At 42.6% G+C, this 20,762-nt stretch overlaps 2 protein-coding genes across 3 annotated transcripts; one reads left to right on the forward strand and one right to left on the reverse strand.

Moving 5' to 3' along the window:
* Positions 1 to 3,285: 3,285 nt before the first annotated feature.
* On the forward strand, positions 3,286 to 8,996 carry wbp2 (WW domain binding protein 2). Its single transcript, XM_075457089.1, has 8 exons — positions 3,286 to 3,537; positions 4,647 to 4,755; positions 4,872 to 5,007; positions 5,104 to 5,196; positions 5,281 to 5,427; positions 5,544 to 5,666; positions 7,374 to 7,450; positions 7,757 to 8,996. Exons 1-8 carry the CDS (start codon positions 3,479 to 3,481, stop codon positions 7,802 to 7,804), a joined length of 792 nt encoding a protein of 263 aa, XP_075313204.1. The 5' UTR covers positions 3,286 to 3,478; the 3' UTR covers positions 7,805 to 8,996.
* Positions 8,954 to 19,736, reverse strand: trim65 (tripartite motif containing 65). 2 transcript variants are annotated; one of them, XM_075457087.1, is made up of 8 exons: positions 19,687 to 19,736; positions 18,795 to 19,247; positions 18,559 to 18,654; positions 18,083 to 18,313; positions 15,206 to 15,374; positions 15,001 to 15,090; positions 13,806 to 14,023; positions 8,954 to 11,095 (listed from the first exon to the last, which is right to left on the reverse strand). In XM_075457087.1, exons 2-8 carry the CDS (start codon positions 19,239 to 19,241, stop codon positions 10,787 to 10,789), a joined length of 1,560 nt encoding a protein of 519 aa, XP_075313202.1. In that variant the 5' UTR covers positions 19,242 to 19,247; positions 19,687 to 19,736; the 3' UTR covers positions 8,954 to 10,786. The 2 variants fall into 2 exon arrangements, with proteins under 2 accessions (XP_075313202.1, XP_075313203.1); XM_075457088.1 differs by having other exon boundaries at positions 18,795 to 19,223; positions 19,687 to 19,735.
* Between the last annotated feature and the right edge of the window lie 1,026 nt (positions 19,737 to 20,762).

Genomic DNA, 20,762 nt, shown 5'->3' on the forward strand with positions numbered 1-20,762 from the left:
AACTAAGATATTTTATGTATGTACACATAAATATGTGTAGCTTGTATACAATAATATATGGTTTTCTCATTTGACTCTGATTTTTACATAGTCAGCTTTATAGATACAGAAAGTTACTCACCAAATTTGCACATTTAGCAAGCTCAAACCTATAATGAGCTGAAATTCTAGCCTTAGGAATAAGTTCAGTTGTCATTGGGTCACGTAGGGTTAATGAGGTATCACAAAGGCCTCGTGCTCAGCTGTTTGAACTAGCTGAAAATGTAATATTTTCACATCATTTGCACAAAAAAAATGTGAGAGTGGGTCACAGCCAAACAAAGAGGCCCAGAGAGACAAAGGCCTCTATTATTGTTTGCCCATCCACACCATGAATTTGCGTTATACTGCAACCTTCACAAGCATGTGAGTACATCTGCAACCAAACTACTCTCCTTCTCTTGGCTCTAAAATATTCTCTATTCTTTTAATAAGTGAGAAGAACACAGCTTTATGTCAACAACTGACTATCTACCACATTGTAGGATTAAATCTATGAGATGCATACACACGTAAACTATAATGACGTTTCAAGATATAAATATAAGTGATTAGATGTATTTTGCTAACGTCCCCATTAGTTTTAAACATTGTTAAGATGTCCATAAAATGTTTTTATGTGGATCATTGCATGACAAACAAAATCAGCCATCGATGCTGTGGCTGCAGATATCTGCTTTGAATCTATACAGCACCCCCTACAGTTTCAGAAAGGCAAGGCTAGCTTGTATGTTCCCCAAGAAGATTAAAGGAACCAATCCTGACTACTTGGGCAGGGCATTGCCACATCCACAACCAATTTTGTAAGAGCAGGACAACTCCCAGCAAATCCATCTGCAAGAGTGGAAGCAACCCTCCTGGACGCTGCCTGGGACTGGAGAATGCGGGTTGACTTAGACCAGAGACTCTTCTTTCCGCCTGAGATCATTAGTACTAACCTCAGGCCGGACCTGGTCTTGTGGTCAACCTCTCAGAAGTTGGTATTCATTGTGGAACTAACTGTACCATGGGAGGCTGCAGTTGGTGAAGCATATGAACGTAAATGACTGAAGTACTCCAACATAGCAACCGAGGCAGTACAACATGGCTGGCGTGCCCAGGTGCTTCCGGTTGAGGTATGGTGTAGGTAGGGGATTTGTTGCCACATCCACAACCAAGCTTCTGAAGGGAATGGGAGTGCGAGGACAGGCCTTCTGGCAAGCCATCAAATCCCTGTCAGAGGCTGCCAAACGAAGCAGTAGCTGGCTATGGGTCAAGAGAAAGGACCCCAACTGGGCAGCAAAATTACCATCAGGGGGTAAGAGCAGAGGGGGCACACCTGGGACGCCAGGTGATGCCGTTGAGCCCTTTGGAGGTGTCGTGGGCCTTTCAACGAAACACCAAGGAAGGAGGGTGCACACCTGAAGACCCCAGTGAAGCGTTTGCCCCCTGGTGGTCATTACCCCTGCCCCACTCTACACCAAGTACTGATTATCTAAGGGATTGTACTACCTATTCCTATAAGCTCAACTACTTGCAATGTGGGGTTTTACTGATATTTTGCACGGGGAATGTGTGGCATATTTTTGAGGAATCATTTGAATGAGAAACTAGCTGACACAAGCAGAACTTAGATGGGAGCTAGTGGGGAAAGTCACCCTGATCAAATGATCTGCTAGCCGACAGGAAAATGTAGTCATACTCATAGTCGTTTTAGAGCCATGATTTTCTTTTCACAGCAAAAACTTTTAAATGTACTATTATGAGGAACACATAGGTTTTTAGGGTATTAATAACTGCTGCTGTGGGACCTTAAGCGTTACAATTATTTTCGATAAATCTAATTATATAAGAAAATATTGTACTTGCCTTCTTTATACCTATATCGATATCCATGTAATAAAATACTCTAAACTCAGATGCGACATTCTAGGGAATTATATGTATAAAAAAGAACGAGTTGTGCTTTTAAAATGACACCTAACTTTAGTGTTTTGAGACAAAAGCGTCATGTGATTCTTGTCTATCTGGACATTTTTCCACAGGACTTTTCTTCTTGTACTCATTGGCAGCTTGGAGTCCTTTAAAGCCTCGTTTCCACTGTCAGTACGGTTCGGGTCACTTCGTATCGGTACGGGTCGGGTCGCTTTGGGGTCAGCTTTGCGTTCCCACTGTACAAAAGGGGGCCCTCAGGGGTGGGCGGAGTGCGTGCCAAAGCGTAAATAGCATCCATAATTTCGAACCACCTCCAAGCTTCTCAGCTTAATGCCACACTGGCTCACGGTCCGGTTGAAACCACTCTTATGGAAGTTTTTCTGTGCCATCAGAGTTTGAATACGAATTTCTAATATTGAATTTTTACAGCATCAAAATCAGACTTTGAATTTGAAAAACCAACAGTGTAAAAAATTTTTTTTCTAAAAACAAAAATTCAGTGGAAAAAAATTCAACTTCGAAAAATTCAGTGGAAAAAGAACCAGACTCAACATCCGGGTAAACAGGGAGAAGCAATAGATCCCTGTCTCAATTCATCCAACGGCAGCCAATCAAGCTAATATCAGCTCAATAGATATTAGTAATATCTATTACTCAATTTTACTAACACAAATGGCAAATAAAGTAAACTCACTCACCGAAGCACCATCAACCGCGTTGGTGGACATGGCTGATCTGTCCAATGAAGCGTAACTTGATTGGCTGACGTTGGATGAATTGAGACAGGGATCGATTGCTTCTCCCTGTTTACCCGGATGTTAAGTCTGGTTCTTTTTCCACTGAATTTTTAGATGTTACATTTTTTTCCACAGAATTTTTTTTTTGATGTTGAATTTTTTTACACTGATTTTTGTTTTTAGAAATTTTATTTTTTTTTTTACACTGTTGGTTTTTCAAAATCAAAGTCTGATTTTGATGCTGTTAAAATTCAATATTAGAAATTCGTATTCAAACTCTGATGGCACAGAAAAACTTCCATACACTCTCTGCCATTTTTGCGGAAACACTGAAATAAGCGAACGTTCTGAACCGACCCGTACCGGACTGCATAGTGGAAATGGGGCTTTAGAAACTTCTGTCACTACTGCTTACATAATAACCACTAAGGCAGAGATCGTTTATTCAAATTCTCCAAAGGGATATATAATACAGATTTAAGTACGTTACATTGTTTGTACAAATTACGTCCAATATGTAGTCCTGACAAAAAAAAAAAATAGAGAGAAAAAATATTGTTTTCAGTAAACATATTTCTAAGCGTGCGTGACGTCATTCTGTGGGCGTTTCAGACGTGCGGCGGAAGGGCAGGTGCAGCACCAAACTCAGCAGCATTATCATAACAACCGTTGCTACCGCTAAGGAGAGAGCTCGTGAGGCTTTAAAAGGCCTGCAGGAACTATTTTCTGATAGAGTAACCCAGCCTTTGATATCTTATAGTCGTGAAAGAAACTTGAGGGCCGTCGTCATGACTCTGAACCAGAACCACTCGGAGTCCGGCGGAGTCATCATTAACAACAGTGAAAGGTATTGTTTAGTGAGTGTTATGGGTTAGCTAGTGGTTACCTTTGTCTAGACCAGACTCTGTTGGTGTAAAAACATCTCACCAAACTCATTTAAAAACACACCGTGACCCCGGCCGTTAAGGCGCATATATAGAAGCAGGAGTGCACGTTCAACCGTACTAACCAGGTTAATAAACATTCACACCCATTAGGCTGCTAATTTAATTCTAACTTTTGCTATTATAGCTTGTTCTCACACCTCTACTCTATCAAAAATTTTATTAAATGGTGGCTATACTAAACACCATGGAACTAACACTTGTATTGAATTAGACTAAAATGTACTTCAACAGAGCCTTCTTTAAAACATGGCTTATAAGCCGACAATTTAGAGTTGGTCCTAATAAGCTCGAGATGAACCGAAGCATGCCGGTAAATATGCATGAATTGTTTTCACGCCAGGGAATATTCTCGTCGCGTCCTACAGAACCGGGTCTCGATAATGTTAGCCCAAACGTGGCCTCCAACCTATTATATCATCCCAGCCGTCTAACGAAACGGGCTTCACGTGCAACCAGATCACAGTTCCATGTAGACACATTCTCAATACTCCATTACCCCACTGTCTCGAGGATGAAAGCTTTATTGTGGCTGTAGCAGAGAACTAGCATGTGTTGCCTGGCTGTGCTGCTGCATAGCTCCCAGCTATCTGCTCTCTGGCCTGCTCAGGTGGAAAAGCTTTGTTTTTGTTTCCTTTCATCCACTGCTTTGATAAGTTTAAACCGAGAGATTCTTCTAGAAAATCCAGCAACGTAATGCTAAAGCCCTCTGGATCAGTTGTAAGCTCTGTCACTAGATGGCATGGAAGTCTAATCCTTTTACTTCAGTATTACTTTGTATTGAGAGCAACTGAAGGGCCATGTTTAGCAACTGGACAGCTGCAGAATAACCCAGTGATCTGATTTTTTTTTCTTTTTTTCTTTATTTTTTTTTTCTTTTCATTTATTTATTTAGTTTTTAAGCTGTTAAATCGAGGATTTCAAAAGTGGGCGTTGAGCCATAAATAGGAATGTTCATCTTATTTTAATTACATGTTCTGCAATGTTTTATTGTTGCCGTTTCTGTCCCCAGTGTGTTGATGAACCACGATAACGTGGAGCTGGTCTTCTGTGACGCAGACAGTCTACCTGAAGCCTTCAGAAAGAGCAAGAAGGGCAGCGTCTACCTGACTCCGTACAGGGTGAGTGACGGGAGTCGGGTGTCTTGCAGAGCTCACACTTGGCTCTGAGTCTTTGAGGCTGGGAGGGGACAGTCGTAAATATGGAGATGATGATGTGTACTGTTGATTTATCCCAGGTGATCTTCCTGGCTAAAGGGCGGGATGCCCTGCAGTCTTTTATGATGCCCTTCTACTTGATGAAGGGCTGTGAGATCAAACAGCCTGTTCTTGGGGCCAATTACATCAAGGGCGCTGTAGGTGCAGAGTCTGGCGGTACGTATGCGTGTCTCATTTAGGTTGTGTCACTGACATGCAGCATTCTGTGGATGTCAGTAACTCCATGAAATTTTCCCTTTTTTATTTTTTTAGGTGGGTGGGACGGCAATGCTACGTTCAAGCTGGTCTTTGCTGCTGGAGGAGCCATAGAGTTTGGCCAGTACATGCTGCAGGTTGCAGCTCAGGGTAAAATGGCAACAAAATGGACAAATCCCTCTTATGTTATGGACCACCTGACTGTTTCTCTTCTGCTTAATATTCATATTTCAGCATCCAGAGGACAACCTGTGACTGCTGGCTTCGGTGGATGCCCCTTCATGGCTAACGGGGCGTATGCTTACCCGCCTCCCCCTGCCAATGGAATGTACCCGGCAGGACCTCCACCCAGCTACTCCTACCCCAACCCTCCTCCTCCAGGTAAAGGCAATCAAATGCTTCCGCTGTTGTGTCATCAGTTAAAACCTTGTTCACGTCTCTTGAAATGGATCGTCCTGATTCTGCCATGTTTGTATCTTTCTGCTGCCGCACTGCAGGTGGATTTTACCCCAGCCCTCCAGCGTTTGATGCCTCTGCGGGCTACGTACCTCCACCTCCTTATTCTGCTCCTCTGGGTCAGCAGCCACCACATGACCCGGACCTCCCCTCCTCAGCAGCAGGTCAGTCTCTGGGAGAGAGACTCACACCGATAGCGGGGAACACTCAAGTGTTAAAGGGACAGTTCGCCTCTTTTGACATGAAGCTGTATGACATCCCATATCAGCAGCATCATTTCTGAACATCTTCTTACCCCCTGCTGCGTCCTGTGAGCAGAGTTCCAGCCTCGTTTTGGTGTTGATGAAGGTAGTCCGGCTAGTCGGCTGGGGTTTAAAAAATAAAGCGTTTTGCTTCTGAAAACAATATGCGTTCAAAAGAGTAATACATTTGCATCACAAAATCGTCCAAAAAATGTTGCCTCCCTTCATATCACTGCGCGCTGCCGCCTGCCGACAGCCGTGCCTGTTACGGTGTTTGCTGCTCGGAAGCAGGGGACTGCTCGCTCTGCACTTCGGTCTGCACAGCAGGCAGTGATACGAAGGGAGAGAAAATAGGGCCAAGCGATGTAAGGTCTGACTTTTTCTGGATGGACGATTTTGTGATGCCAATGTCTTACTCTTTTGAGAAGCAAAACGCTTTATTTTCGGGACCCCAGCATACTAGCCGGACTACCTTCATCAACACCAAAACTCGGCTGGAACTCGGCTCACAGGACGCAGCAGGGGGTAAGTCAATGTTCATAAATGATATTGCTAATACGGGATGTCATACAGCTTCATGTCAAAAGAGGCAAACTATCCCTTTAATGCTGATGAAGTGAAGAATGTAAATACTACGAAGATTCTCGTTTTCTTTAGGGAATCAGTATTTGGGCAGATAATTGGCCTCAGATGGTGGAAATATCAGTTCCTATTCCTTCAAAGTGGTTGAATTCCTCCTAACTTTTTTTATCTTATTGAATTCTGTTTTTCTTTAACTGCTGGTGTAACTGTATCAGGAATTTTATTTTATTTCATTATATTTATTATGTTTCAACCGTTATCACGCAGTTTTGTTGTCTCTATTAAGGCCAAACGAACAGTTCTTTCTCTCCAATCTGTCCAACAGATTTACTCGTCACATCCAAGCAGGAAATGCACATGAGTGGAATTTACAACATGAGTGATGGCTGAATGGCATTTCACAGTTTCTTTGATCGTGTGACATAAATCTACCTGCAAATATTTGCAGTTGCGCGGACTGACTACTCATCCTTGCTGCATTCAGAAAAATAACATATCAGGCTAAGGCCCAATCCCAGTTCTCCCTCTTGGCCCTACCGGTCTGTTTTTTCTCATGAAGTCACAAACATCCTGCAAATGGAAGATTTGCATGTGAAAAGAGTCTTCTACTACTCAACGGAACAATGCTAACTTCTGAATGACAGATGTATATTTTAGTTGTGGCAGTGTTTAAGTGTCACTTTTATCTGCAGGTACTGATTGTAAAAGCATCAGAGGTTCACTGGTCCTAATTTGCCAAGAAGCCAGCCATCTCCACAGGATACTAATTGCATATTGTTACATCTGTGCATGTGTGAGATAAAGTCCATCTCAGCCGATGAAGACCACAGGATGTGGTTAAAAATACTAGAAAAGGCAGGAAGTGGATTTTGAGTTGGGACCTTTTTTTTTCCAGTAACAGTTCTGCTGAGATTTCGATGTCGATTTACCCACCAACGTTGGAAACTCCGGCTTGATTAGCTCTACCTGTTGCATGTATCCCAGGGTTTACCAGTCAGACCCATTTTTAATTCATGCCCTCCTCACTTCTGCTACTCTCTTTCCCAGCCGAGGCCAAAGCCGCCGAAGCAGCGGCGAGTGCCAGCAGCGCCACTCTGCCTCCTACACATGTGTACCTGCCACAGGTAAGCTTCCCGACATGTCTGTCTGAACTGAACGCCCAACTGTGATCCAGTTGCCGCGACTGTCTTGGGCTGATCTTGTTCCTTAGAATTAAATGCATGCTGATTGTCACTCAGCTCAATTAAAGCATCTGCGATGAGGTCGTTTATTTCATGTCTTACTGAGGAGTCTGCTGTGCAGTGTGGTTCATTTTTCCATTTTTTTTTTTTTTTACTTTCAGTGCTTTTGTTTGACAGATTCCAGTTTTTTTTCTTTTCTCATCTAAAATAAAAGGAGTCCTGCACTGTTGAACTCTGCTCTCTCTCCAGGACAAGCCTCCTCCCTACTCCCCTCCAGAGGACAAGAAGAACCAGTAGATCTGCCCGACTGCCACTTCTTCTCTTATTCCGTTAATTCAACATCAGGAGGGTCGAATTCCTTTGTAACTTATACTCTCTTCTTCGTTTTCCTCCTCCCTTCCCAACTCATTCCCATTTTCTCGTTGTTTTTCCGCCTCACTCTGTTGATCTTTTGCGTCTGTTTAAACGTAAGCAGCTTCATTCCTTTCAGAAACACTTTTGATTTGATGGAAAATGGCAAAGAACAAGTGTCGATAGCAATGTTTTTTTTCCGAGAAGCAAAAGTGGTCAGGATTTCTGGGTTGGTTCAGTATTTATTGCCTTTCAAGTGACCCAAGAATCATACCGCCACCTTATACTGTAGATTCAGCAAAGCTGTGAAGCTCACATCTAATTTTCTATCACTGTCTATTAACCGAGACTCAAATCTAATTCTGTAACTTCGCTAACCTGTCCAGACGCAAGCTGAATGCAGTCTTTTATTTTTTTATTATTTGTGTGTACAGGCTTTTAATATATATATATATATACATACCTTAAAAGGAGATATTTTCTCAAACACAAACCTAGAGGGGAAACGATAGCTTTTGTAAATTGAGATTTCAGAGGGGTTGGGGGGAGCTTTCGTTGGATGAGACGACCACAAAGATTAGAGCGGCGTTCGAGCCCCAGCAGTGAATCTCTGATCCTGGATTAGAGCAGAGAGCAAGGGCGACCGGGGCCAGGAGGGATTAATGTACAACAGCAGACCAGAGCAGTCACCCAGTGATGTCACTTCCTGTTTTGTCATCCTCCTGGAGGCTTCCAGAAAACACACGATCAGACTCACCACCAGCCTGCTTGACCTTTCACTCTTTGAACATCCATTTGGACCATTCTCGAACTTTCTGTGCTTGTGACCCTCACTCCCCAGTTGGAGGTCCGTCTTTCAATTAGATCTGAGAACGTCAGCGTCTGCTCTTCCTTCCTCTGTGGTCACTAATCTATATACTGTTATCTGTGGCACATCCGTGGCTGATTCTTTGCACTTTTAGAATGCTATGCATTGGGCTCCTGTTTGCTCTGTCATGGCTGTGTGTACAATAACATAAAGCTATTTATTTCAAACTAATTTATTCAGTAATTCATGTAAAATGTCTCAATATAAAAAAGCATGATCTGAACTGATGCATTGGATTGGATTTTAATAAATGGTACTTGACTGGTGGAACAGAGCCGTCTTTATTTTTCTGCTCAGCATTACTGTTGATGGGTATTAAATGTCCACATTGAACACAGCAAAGTACACCAAAGTATTTGACAAAAAAAATGGATTCCAGAGTCAGCAGGGAGGGTAATGTTTTTATGTCATTTGGCCTCAAAAGCCTGGGAATGAGCTATTCCTCTCTTCCTAAGAGTCAGCAGTCATTTTCTTCCCTTTTTGGACCACTTGTGCAAATCCACAGCAGTTTCCCAAAGACTGATGCATCATGTCCTGAGCCTCAAGTACCTCAACATGCCAAAGTTCACAATTATGCTCAGTAAGTGCTCAGAAATAAAGTTAAAAAAAAAAAAAAAAAATACAAAAACCGGTGGTTATAAACCTGCCACAAAGTTTTCACCATCGGGGGTGTCGGACTACATTCAGACCGATTGCTTGTGTTTTCACGCCTAAAGATGCACTGATGGTAATGAGTTTGACATGGATGCTTTTAGTCTTCTCCCTTAAATATGCTTTATGAAACCAACAGCTTTAAGTGTTCCAGCTTTTCATCGCACTCTTAGAATGTGCACAAATTCACTCGTACAAATGTATCAAAAACTTTTTTTTTTTTTTTTTTTAAACTTTTAGCCTGTTGAACTGTTGCAAACTCCCTGATTATTTTTTTTTTTTTTTTTTTTTTTTTTTTTTTTGTTCAGTGCTTACATGGACCAACAATGTTTTTGTAAATTTAAAAGGGAAACTCAATGCAACACCATAAGGACGCACCAGGAAAATAGCGGCCGCTGTCATTTCACGTCGCGTTGAACATTGGTTCACACATCTGTACATCCTTAGCGATATCCAAAATGATGAATTGACACAGTTATACATTCTCAGTAGTAATATACAGCCCGGTTCTGTGGGGTTTTTTGGTCCTGAGCACAACTTGTCGAACACAAACTCTCGTCTTTCTGTGGATCGACATCTGCACCCGCGTGAAGAAAGGTCTGAGGATGCAAGGGCATAAACCTTTAGCTCATATACTCAACACGGAGTAAACAAGAGGATCACAAGCTGAATAGTCTGGAAAGTTATGCATCTGCAGGATGAAACAGAAACACTTAAATGCATAGTGGTTTCCATTTACCATGCAAACACAGTGACGGCACATTCTCAGACAGTCAAATCTGACCTCTGACCTCTGACAGCAGACATTGCCACACCCTGGTGATGGATTCGTTTGACCATCATTTCTACTAGTGCCGCACTCCTAACGCTGCATCTAAGATACTTCAGTAGTGTAAGATAAAACTGTTAGTTGTAGTCATGTGCTGACACCCGAGCAGTCACCTGCTCCTCCATAAATCCTTTTTCACCCATCGTACTGCACATCTAATCAATAAAACGTTGAAACAAACATTTTGTTCCAATGAGCGGCATTAAGTATTAGCAATACGTGTGAGGAGATGAAATCATTGTTCAGGATTTTTTTTTGCCTTGTACGTTTAACTACCCGTAATAGGAGCTTATTGTCTCGGAGTTTGACAATAATCTGAGTCGGGATCGTTTTTTGTTTTTTTCCCCCAACCCGAATCTGGACATTTCTATAAAATTAATCTACAAGTCCTCAGGAAGAGAAAATAAAACCGGGAGGAAGTTTTGGTGAGAGGACAGTCTACCAAAGTTTTTTCTCCGTTTAAAACAATTCAGGAAGGCAGTTGTTCCTAAAAGGACAAAGAGGGAACGTCTGTGCCGAGTCAGCTTGTGGCCATGATTCATGGAGCTTGCTATAAGAGAGCCTGTTTTCCCACATCAGCTCACGGGGAGCAGAGGGTGATGCTGACCCCCTCTCCTATCCAGCAGGCAGGAAACAGCTCCTGGGTGAAGGCATGGTGGAAGGCGTGGAGCCTGGTCTGCCCGTCTCCGTAGTAGGTGAGCGTCCCCGCCTCGTAATCCAACAGCATGCCGATGCGGCTGTGGTGGGAGCGGCCAGCCAGCGCCTCCCGCCGCCCGTTGTGCCAGGCGCAGAGCTGCTGCTCGTCCAGCTGCAGGCTCCAAGACAGCTCGTTCATTCCCACCATGCACCTCTTTCCCTTCTCCTTCCTGGGGATGGTCTCATAGGTGACCTGTGAAGAGGCGTGGATGAACATGTGGGTGAACTGTGTACAGAATAAAGGAAACTAATGGATCATTCATGTTTGTACAAAATTTCAGGGAAATCCATGAAAGAGCTGCTAATATACACATGCAGAAGAGTATACAAAGCCCAAATTCTACATCACGGAGAATTATTCTGTCCAACAGAATAAAACACGACAGTTGGAACTTTCTGAAAATACTTTCTCTCAAAGTATTTTACAGCCAGACATTTCAAACTTATGTAATCCAACAAGAGACTGACAAGAGTGCTTTAAGCACATCTGTCTTGCAGTGTTAATACAAAGATTCACAAAAAACTGAAGGCTACAGTTTGTCTGGAGAACTAATACGGAAACAGCATAATTGGCTATCAAATTCCCACTTGTCAAAATCTGAGAGTCAGCTTGAAAAGAGGATCTGAAAAGAATGAACTTCAAACAACCTTTCAGACGCAGGGGCCCCTTGGTTGGCTGTCCACTCTTGGCTAATCGGACCGTCACATCCGTATTGTATAATTATTAATATACAATTTTGTATAAAATTGCAGCTTTTTGGTTAGACGGCAAAAGCTTTTCGCTATCAACGAAAGCCTGGTTTTGGCTAATGTGGGACACATGAATGTATGGAAACAGAAACACCCCCCACCCATATTTAATTTCATTAGAGTAATAATTATTCTGGTTAAAGCTGCAGTCTGCAGGATTTGTTGTTGTCATACGTAAAGTCCTAATTTTTGGCATTTTAAGAGTTTACATGATCTATCAGAACGCTTGAAGTTGAAAACGGTGACCTCCGTAGTCGCAAAATGCAAGAAATGCTTATTTTTTTAACCGAAAAATAAAAAGTTGTTCAACTTCCTGTCCCGCCCCATCAAAACACATGAGAACTCGTGCACGTAGCCAGATGCGCGTACACGACTCCTCATTCATCAACTCACCTGTCATTTGCGATCATGGAAGACACAGTAAGTAGACTAGCCGTGATGAAGTTCAATAGTCCAGATAAAAAACCTTGTATCGCGCGTGCACAATCGGTGATTGACAGGCAGCAGCAGAGCCCAGCTCGTAACCTGATTGGTTACCTTTTACCGGTCCGGTCTGCAATTTTGTAAACAAACCTGCTGGCTTTGGAGGGACCTAGCAGGACATATAGGGGACCTAGAGAACTCGGTTTTTTTTGTATTGGGGTATTTAAAGCTGCCGTCGGCAGGTTTTCAAAATTGCGAGTCTAAAGTCGGAAAATTCTAGCCTGGCGGCGCCATCCTACGTACTTCCGCCCAAAGATTTTGGCTCCGCACATAGTCTGGCCAAATCCCCCTACCTCGGTTCGCTCAGTGTTTTGCCAATCAGCAAACAGTTGCGAGTGGTGACGCAGAACTCACGCGCGGAGTCCATTGTAGTCCATATAATTGTAGTTCAACCGCAGCGGAAATAAACATGGCGACGGAAGAACGCTAGAAGCTATCCATGAAGTTGTCTCAACTCTGGAGAGCATTATACAATTAAAACAAGAGCAAGAGGAATGCCTCGTCAATTTTGTTAGTGGCAAGGATGTCGTAGCTCTCCTTCCAACTGGCTTTGGGAAAAGTTTGATTTATCAAATGGTACCGGTATAATGAAAGCGGATGTGGGAAGCGTGATTCGCTAGCTAGAGCCTCGCGAGAGTAAGCATGAACCTCGGCGCATAACCAACGTCATTTCTAAACATTATGATTGGTTAAGGGAACTCCGTTACTCCAATGAATTTAAGTTGCTGGGTAAGGTCCCGCCCTCCATGGAAACGGATTCCTCTTGGGTTTTCCCAGACTGTTTGACGGAGTCAACAGTCGGCTTTCGCCCAGGCTAGGAAAATTCGAACTGATACAACTTTCAGGTCCCTCCCCCAACCTCTAACAAGCTCCGAATCGCCCCCCAAACCCCTCCCCCTCTGTGGACGAGGTTGTGCACGTGAGTTCACACCAGTGTGAGCGCACACAAGCTGGGGCAGACTCACGCTCAGCAGCGTGTGCACAAGCTGTGATTGACAGGTAGGATTCCTCCACCCTAACTTGATTGGTTAAAAACAGCCGGGAGCGCTCGGTTTTTGCAAGCATGATTACAGGCTTCAGAGGGAGCTACAGATTTCGTTATTTTTCCTAAACAGCCTATTTAATATTCTACTTCCAGAATCCCATGACAGTTCAAGCTAATATGACTAAAAAAAAAGTTGCAGACCGCAGCTTTAATGTACTACTTTCAGAATCCCCGGACAGTTCCAGGCATTATGCTTGAAAAAGAGTTGCAGACTGCAGCTTTAAAAGTGAAATGTAATACACGTATATTGCTGGAGAACAGACTTGTTCATTTATATATAGGCAATAGCCTGGGCAGCTAACGCTCACAATGCAAGGCTGTTTGTTGGGCAGCCGCAAGGGTCTTCATCCGTGGAGGACCAGCGGTGGCGTTGAGAGGGTGGTGCTAAAATGCATAATGTGTCTGTGTCTACAGATTAAAGCTCTCTGCTTTTTACTTTGTCCTTTTTCTATTCTCGTGTGTATCACTAACGAGGCGCCACTGCGTCAAAATTATTTTATCAAAGGATTAAAAAAAAAAGCAAACTCTTAAAATGAAAAGATGAACCTGTAAAGGAGTACAATACGGGCCCTTGAATGACCTACTTCTAGACAAACAGTGTGCAACCACAACATGCCGTCTTTACCCCGAGGTAGGCCCAGGGTTTGGACACCTCCAGCTCCCAGTAGTGCTGTCCATTTTTGAAGCCCTGAAAGCAGAGCACCTGCCAGGTGTGATCGAAGCGGGCTTCATGGGCGGGGACACGCCGTGGTCCGGAGGTCAGGTGCTCCGCCCTGCGATTCTCCTGGGACAGAACCAGGTGTTCGTTGGCCGTGCGAGGGTCAAAGGTCAGAGAGCATCTGTCTGTAAGGAGGAATCAGACCCACCCAGGCAGGAAGTGTGACATTCCAAATTAAAACATCACCACATAAGAGGCATTATATACCAGTTTTAAAATCTTTACTCTGGCTTCCAGTCAGTCACAGAATAGATTTTAAAAGCCTGCTGATGGTTTACAAATCCCAGAACGGTTTAGTGCCAAAATACATCTGTGATATGTTCAGAGAATATAAAGCCAGCAGAGCTCTTAGATCCAAGGACTCAGGTCAGCTGGTCCAGTCCAGAGTCCAGACTAAACATGGAGAAGCAGCATTTAGCTGTTATGCTGCAAACAAGAGGAACAAACTGCCAGTGGAGATTAAACTTTCACCAAATGGAGACATTTTTAAATCCAGGTTAAAAACATTTCTGTTCTCATGTGTCTATGCATGAAATCTGCACAATATCTTTTAATTTATCTGGACTGTTGCTTGTTTTTAAATCCATTTAAATGATTTTATTTGTTTCTCTTTATATTCTTTTATGTATTTTAATGCTTCTTCCACTCCCTGCTGCAATGCTTTTATTTTATGTAAAGCACTTTGAACTGTTTGTACATGAAATGTGCTATATAAATAAATTTGACTTTGACTTGACTTAGCAAGCATATCTATCTGCTCTGTTGATAATCAAGCAGGAGCTGGTTTAGGTATTAGCAGATATTAATGAGCGTCCAAAGACAGTTATTATTATTCAATAAAATTATAATAAAACCTATTAACTGCTGGGCAAAAAGCCAGGAGCTAAAAACTATCCCATTATCCGTCTCAAAGTATCTGGAACAAATATGACACATGGAGAACAGACACGAAGGCTTAGAATCCTAGCACTGACCTTCACAACCAGCAGTTATCACAGTAAACATTCACAATGTTTCACGGTTTGTGGAATTTTATGTACGATATAAATACATTTGATTTGATATATCCTACTGTAATTGATCAGTTATTTAAAAGACTCACAAGCACTGAGGCCTTCCTTCCCACCAGGGTGGCACGGAGCAGCAGGACTGGGAACCACGGCCAGTATTGGTCTTTTATCCTGAGGAGAGCCTGGAGAGCCATAAGAACGCAGCATGAGAACACAGAGCACACGCTGCAGGGTTGAATTGCAGCACACGAAGCGGACGTGCCACAAACAGAACAGAGTTTTAAAGGTAAAGGTTACCGTCTTTGTCCTGACCCACAGTGGTGCTCACAGCTCTCTCTAGGTCCTCAGAAACCAGCTTAGAGACTCGGGAAAGGACATCTGTGACGCAGTTTAATCGCTCCTCCAGGTTCGGCGATACGTCGGTGGGAATTTCCTTGAAATGTGGAACTTCTACGAGCATAGACTCCTGTGAGGACATAGGGATTTCTGGCTTATTGATACAAGTGAAATTCAATAAGCCCAATAAAAGTGCATAATGTATAATAACTACGGGAGGTAAGATGGGACCAAACCAACCACCGGTCTTGGACAAGGTTTTTTTTTTTTTTTTTTGGATAGTTAAGGATTATTCACTTGTATGCCACCTAACCTTTAGGAAAAATGCTGTTAAGACTGCTGACTGAGAACTTCTTCTGTTGTGGCTTCATAGCTAAAAGTGTTTCAGGGTGGTGATTCTGAATGTGGGGGAACTGCTTCTTTACAGTCTCCAATCTGGAGAAAACTAAGGAGGTGGTGGTTTGGGAACACAGTTCTGCAAAGTCTGAGAAAATACAGTATTTATATAGTTCTATGATACCATTATTGTGGCAACTTCTGGACAACAGATACATATTTGAAGGCTGAAAGACATAGCTAAGCAATAGTGTTAATATGGAAAGGCTGGGCAAACCTAAATTCTTCCCGAGTTGGCTCCATATTTTCAGCAAGAAAGACACAATCGTGTTTGTTACCCCAAACTGCAATAGGAAGGGGAGTACCTAAACACCGGAACGTAGCAAAACGGACCGAAACGGACCGGAACGGACCGGAACGGACCGGAACGGACCCAGATTTAGCCAGATACACATTAAGAACTCTTGTAGAAGTCATCTGTATAATATCCAATGATTATAACACCAAACTGATTTTTACTATTGTGGTATTGCTGATGTGATTTTGATATTTGTATGGATGTTTTCCAGTAATTAATAGTAATTGGTAATGAATGTTGAAAAGGTAAGCTTTTATTTTTAGCCTGGGCGAAAGCCGACTGTTGACTCTGTCAAACAGTCTGGGAAAACCCAATAGGAATCCGTTTCCATGGAGGGTGGGACCTTACTCAGCAACTTAAATTCATTGGAGTTCCCTTAACCAATCAGTAATGTTTAGAAAGGACGTAGGTTATGCGCCGAGGTTCATGCTTGCTCGCGAATCACGCTTCCCACATCCGCTTTCATTATACCGGTACCATTTGATAAATCAAACTTTTCCCAAAGCCAGTTGGAAGGAGAGCTACGACATCCTTGCCACTAACAAAATTGACGAGGCATTCCTCTTGCTCTTGTTTTAATTGTGTAATGCTCTCCAGAGTTGAGACAACTTCATGGATAGCTTCTAGCGTTCTTCCGTCGCCATGTTTATTTCCGCTGCGGTTGAACTACAATTGTATGGACTACAATGGACTCCGCGCGTGAGTTCTGCGTCACCACTCGCAACTGTTTGCTGATTGGCAAAACACTGAGCGAACCGAGGTAGGGGGGTTGGGCCAGACTATGTGCGGAGCCAAAATCTTTGGGCGGAAGTACGTAGGATGGCGTCGCCAGGCTATTTTATTTTAGTAAACGTTACCAAAACCAAGGTAACGTTTTGAACAACTTTTCATATTTTATGGAATAATTTGGTGTTATAATCATTGGAAACTACATATACAGATGACTTCTTAATGTGTATCTGGCTAAATCTGGGTCCGTTCCGGTCTGTTCCGGTGTTTAGGTACTCCCATAGGAAGGGGAACTGGGAGCTGGGAGCATAGAGCGGACTGCGACTAGTGTGAAGCTGTGGTTTCCAGGTGTACCCAGACGGGCTAATATGTCCCCCGTCCATTCCAGGAAGGTTTTTTTTGCACATTAGCTGCCCAACAGTAAGTGCTAGGATGAGGTTGTCAACTTTAAAGTGTTCAAAAATGTTTTCACGTGTTTAAAATATGTTAGGGTAAGCGTACCTATTAAGTCCATGCCAGACTTTTGACATATTTTGACAAATTAAACAATAAATGAATTAAAAATTGGTACAAATTAATTATTGACACTTCAAATGAGACATTAGACTATCATTTTAACTAGAATGTTCTCACTTCAATTGGGGCGGTATATATTAAAAATGTCTGAAAAGCAGATTTGGTGGGCTTAATAGGTACGCGTGCCCTAACGCAATCTCTTAGATATGGTTCATGCTAAAGAGAGTGTAATAAGATTTGTGATCCATAGTCCATTTACAGCCCATGAAATGTAATGCAATTTCCTCGCCCTTGATGGAAAACTTCATTCGGTCAGTTTAAGATTGTAGAATATATTCGTAAAAACCAACAACCGCAATAGGCTGAAATTCTATGACTGCATTGTGGGCCCGTTGTTGTCGTACTACAACTTTTCCAACTATAAACTACAAAAAATGCATCAGATACTTTGCCCTGTTGTTCGATGTAGACTATAGAAGTGTGTGGGTGTGTGTGTGTGTGTGGGGGGGGGAAGGCTTATGAAGGCTAGGATTCTAAAACCACTAAAAAGGAAAGAATATTTACAAATCTAACTCTCAGTCTACTTCTTTGACTTCTGGGCCAGAAGTTACAGCCTGATGTGTCAAAGTTGCATCTGCACAGACAGTGGTTAGCATTCTTCTGCAGCTAGCTACTCTGGAAGATATCGCGCTGAAAGCTCTACTGGGTGTGGTCAGTAGAATCTCAAAGAGTCAAGCAAAATTCTGCTTTTACAGCCTCTTTGTGATGATCCACCTTAAAAAAAAAAAAAAAAGAGCAAAATCCATCCTTTTCCTTAAACTTGACTCGGATTTCGGGACGACATGAACTCCACAAAAGCTAAACTTATGGAAAGCTGACATGAAGGCAGAGGTACAAACCCTGATGAGGTCTGTATCAGAGAGGTTATGCAGAGCTGCTATTTGGCCTTGGCTCTCTCTGAGCATCTGGGAGCGCTCCTGGAGTTGGGCTAACCGTGCCTCCGCCTCTACGATGGCCGACCTCCTCTGCTCCTCAATGAAGAGCTCTGTGGCCTCCTGCTTCTCCGCCAGGTTTTTGATCAGGGTGGAGAATTTAACGGTCACCCAGGCTGAAGTCTGCTCAAGAGTCACCTGTCGATGGAAAATGCTCAATTACATGTCTGCGGTGTGGTTATTAGCGTCCTATCGTAACTCTTTGATCTACCCACACAACATCTGGAACGACTAAAAAGGCTCTTGATCTCTGATTCTAATAGCAAACGAGTTCAGAGAGATCCCGAGCTCAAAGTCACACAAAGTCGCCTTCCTGGCGTATTGAGAAAGAGTAATCCATTTGCAGCCTATGTTTTACTTTCATGTAAAAACTTAGAAGTCACCTTAGCCTGATTGATGTTCTCTGCCAAGTCATTTATACTTTTCTGGGTCTCCTCGAGGACTTTTTCCACCTCCTTGCTCTTTCTTTCCAGCAGCAACTGTGAAGAGAACACATCAGTTTGCGAGAGTACTTTTCAAAACACAGAACTGCACAGCAGCCCCCACTTTACCAGCGGGAATAAAGTGGAAGTTGTTCTGACTGGACTCAGCAGTCTGTGGCGGCATTGTGTTGATGTACCTCTTGATTTTCCCTCTCAGCCTCCAACAGGACTTTGTCGTGGTTCATGCATTCTGAGATGCCGCATTCGCAGCACACAGACATTTTGTCCTGCCTGCAGTAATAAACCAGCGGCTTCTTATGGCGATCGCACAGCAGCATGGCTCTGGCCCCGTCGCTTCCCCTTACCAGAGGCTCCCTGCAGGACAGGTTGCTGCTGTTTGCGGCCTCAGTCAGCACAGACAGGGACACATTACGTTTGAGAACGGGCCTGGTGGTGAACTCCTCTTTGCAGATGGGGCATTGGGGGTAGATGTCAGACTTGCTCCTGGAGTCCCAGTACTTGGTGATGCAGTTTTTACAGAAGGTGTGACCGCAGGGGATGGTGACAGGGTACCTGAAGCGGTCCAGGCATATGATGCAGTTTAGGTTTGAATTCTGAGACTCCATCTTAGGAGATAAAAACATACGCCTCTGTTAAGAAAAAAATAGAAAAAAGTATTTAGAAGTTGGTCATGGTTTGACAGATTTCAAGAGGTTTGTTTAGTAGAAATTACCAACAGAATAGTAAGCACTGATATTCAGTCATGCAGGTAGTCACAGGGGCTTTTAAAACTGCCATATTTTTCTTCCTAGTTCCAGTTAGGAGACAAGAGTGCAATAATCAAACGGCTACAAAACGCTATGCCCAGGTGACAACATGAGCCACCACACAATAACTTAGCCAAGTGAAAGGGAAGGCTAACTGTTAGCTGCCGTTAGCCTACATTTAAGTGATTTTATTAGCTGGGACTCTTTGGGGCAATATTAGTCGGACTATTAAAACGGTTGCTCAATTCAACTCTAAATTTAAGCTCATTAAAACACTCACCAAATTTATATAACACAAACAAGACACAATAACAATACCTACCACTTCGGCAGACGCATCCGTGCAGACAATATCTGAACGTGCGAATACGGAGAGTCGCTCCCTGATGACGACATACGTAAAAATGATGCATTCACGTGTTGTTGAGATTATGATTTTTTTTTTTTAAGTACTACATTGTTTCATGTTGGCAACCGTGTTGCATTCAAGTGTTGACTTCTGACATTGTAGCCGTTTATGTTTGCTCAAAATATCCCCTTAAAACGCTTCAAGTTTTTTTTTTTATAGTCCAGAGAAGTGACATGCTCATGCTCTTTGTCAACAGGTTTTACAATGAATTCAATAAATGTAATCAGTCGCTACTGAGTGAGTCAGACATTTTTTAAATAAAAAAAGGTTGCATAAGGCCCGACGGGAAGAAGCTTATTTTGATACTACTTGCACACTATTACTTTGATATGAAATCAGATTACTTCAATATTATTTTAATATGGGAAGCATAATTTGTGTAAACATCTAAGTGTAAATAAAATGTGATTACCCGAACAAAAAAAATCCTGGTCGTAACCTGTAATCCTTGACCATAGTAATCTATTTTTGCCATGTGATTACATATTCTTTATTACATGTAATACGTTATCAGTCAAATTGACCCGGGACATATTTGGGGCTTTAAAAACATATTTAACAAAAAAATTTAATTTCATAAACCATTAACATATATTGTCTTTATCTCAATTTCAAACAACTGAGATAATATATGTTTAATGAATACAATCAGTCTCTACTAGAACACAATTAACAATGGAAGTGTGACTACTCTTTTTGTCATAAGGTTATAATTGATGTTAAAAATCTACTATACTCAATACTTGGGTGTCATAAATCCTGCTTATCTTGGAGAATACACGGAAGCTCTTCAGAGACATTGTGACTCTAAAAATTGCTCTCCCTGCCTCAGCATCCCACAGACTTCCAGTCGACTCCCCTCTTGACCTGTAGACACCAGCAAGGATGAGGATGCCAAAGTAGGCATGCAGATGCATGATGTCTATCTCTTTCCACTGGTCAGCAAAAACACGTCTCCCCTCAAAATGAGTCATATCCAGAAAGATTTT

This window comes from Odontesthes bonariensis, chromosome 23, assembly GCF_027942865.1.
Source record: "Odontesthes bonariensis isolate fOdoBon6 chromosome 23, fOdoBon6.hap1, whole genome shotgun sequence".
Lineage (NCBI taxonomy): Eukaryota > Metazoa > Chordata > Actinopteri > Atheriniformes > Atherinopsidae > Odontesthes > Odontesthes bonariensis.

Excerpts from the sequence above, each read along its gene's own strand:
- trim65 (XM_075457087.1), bottom strand. The coding sequence starts at position 19,241 with ATGTTTTTATCTCCTAAGATGGAGTCTCAGAATTCAAACCTAAACTGC. Across the intron at positions 18,314-18,558 it reads AGAACATCAATCAGGCTAAG|GTGACTCTTGAGCAGACTTC; the intron begins GTGACTTCTAAG and ends TTCCATCGACAG. Across the intron at positions 15,091-15,205 it reads TGTGGGTCAGGACAAAGACG|GCTCTCCTCAGGATAAAAGA; the intron begins GTAACCTTTACC and ends ATGGCTCTCCAG.
- wbp2 (XM_075457089.1), top strand. The coding sequence starts at position 3,479 with ATGACTCTGAACCAGAACCACTCGGAGTCCGGCGGAGTCATCATTAAC. Across the intron at positions 4,756-4,871 it reads TCTACCTGACTCCGTACAGG|GTGATCTTCCTGGCTAAAGG; the intron begins GTGAGTGACGGG and ends GATTTATCCCAG. Across the intron at positions 5,008-5,103 it reads TGTAGGTGCAGAGTCTGGCG|GTGGGTGGGACGGCAATGCT; the intron begins GTACGTATGCGT and ends TTATTTTTTTAG.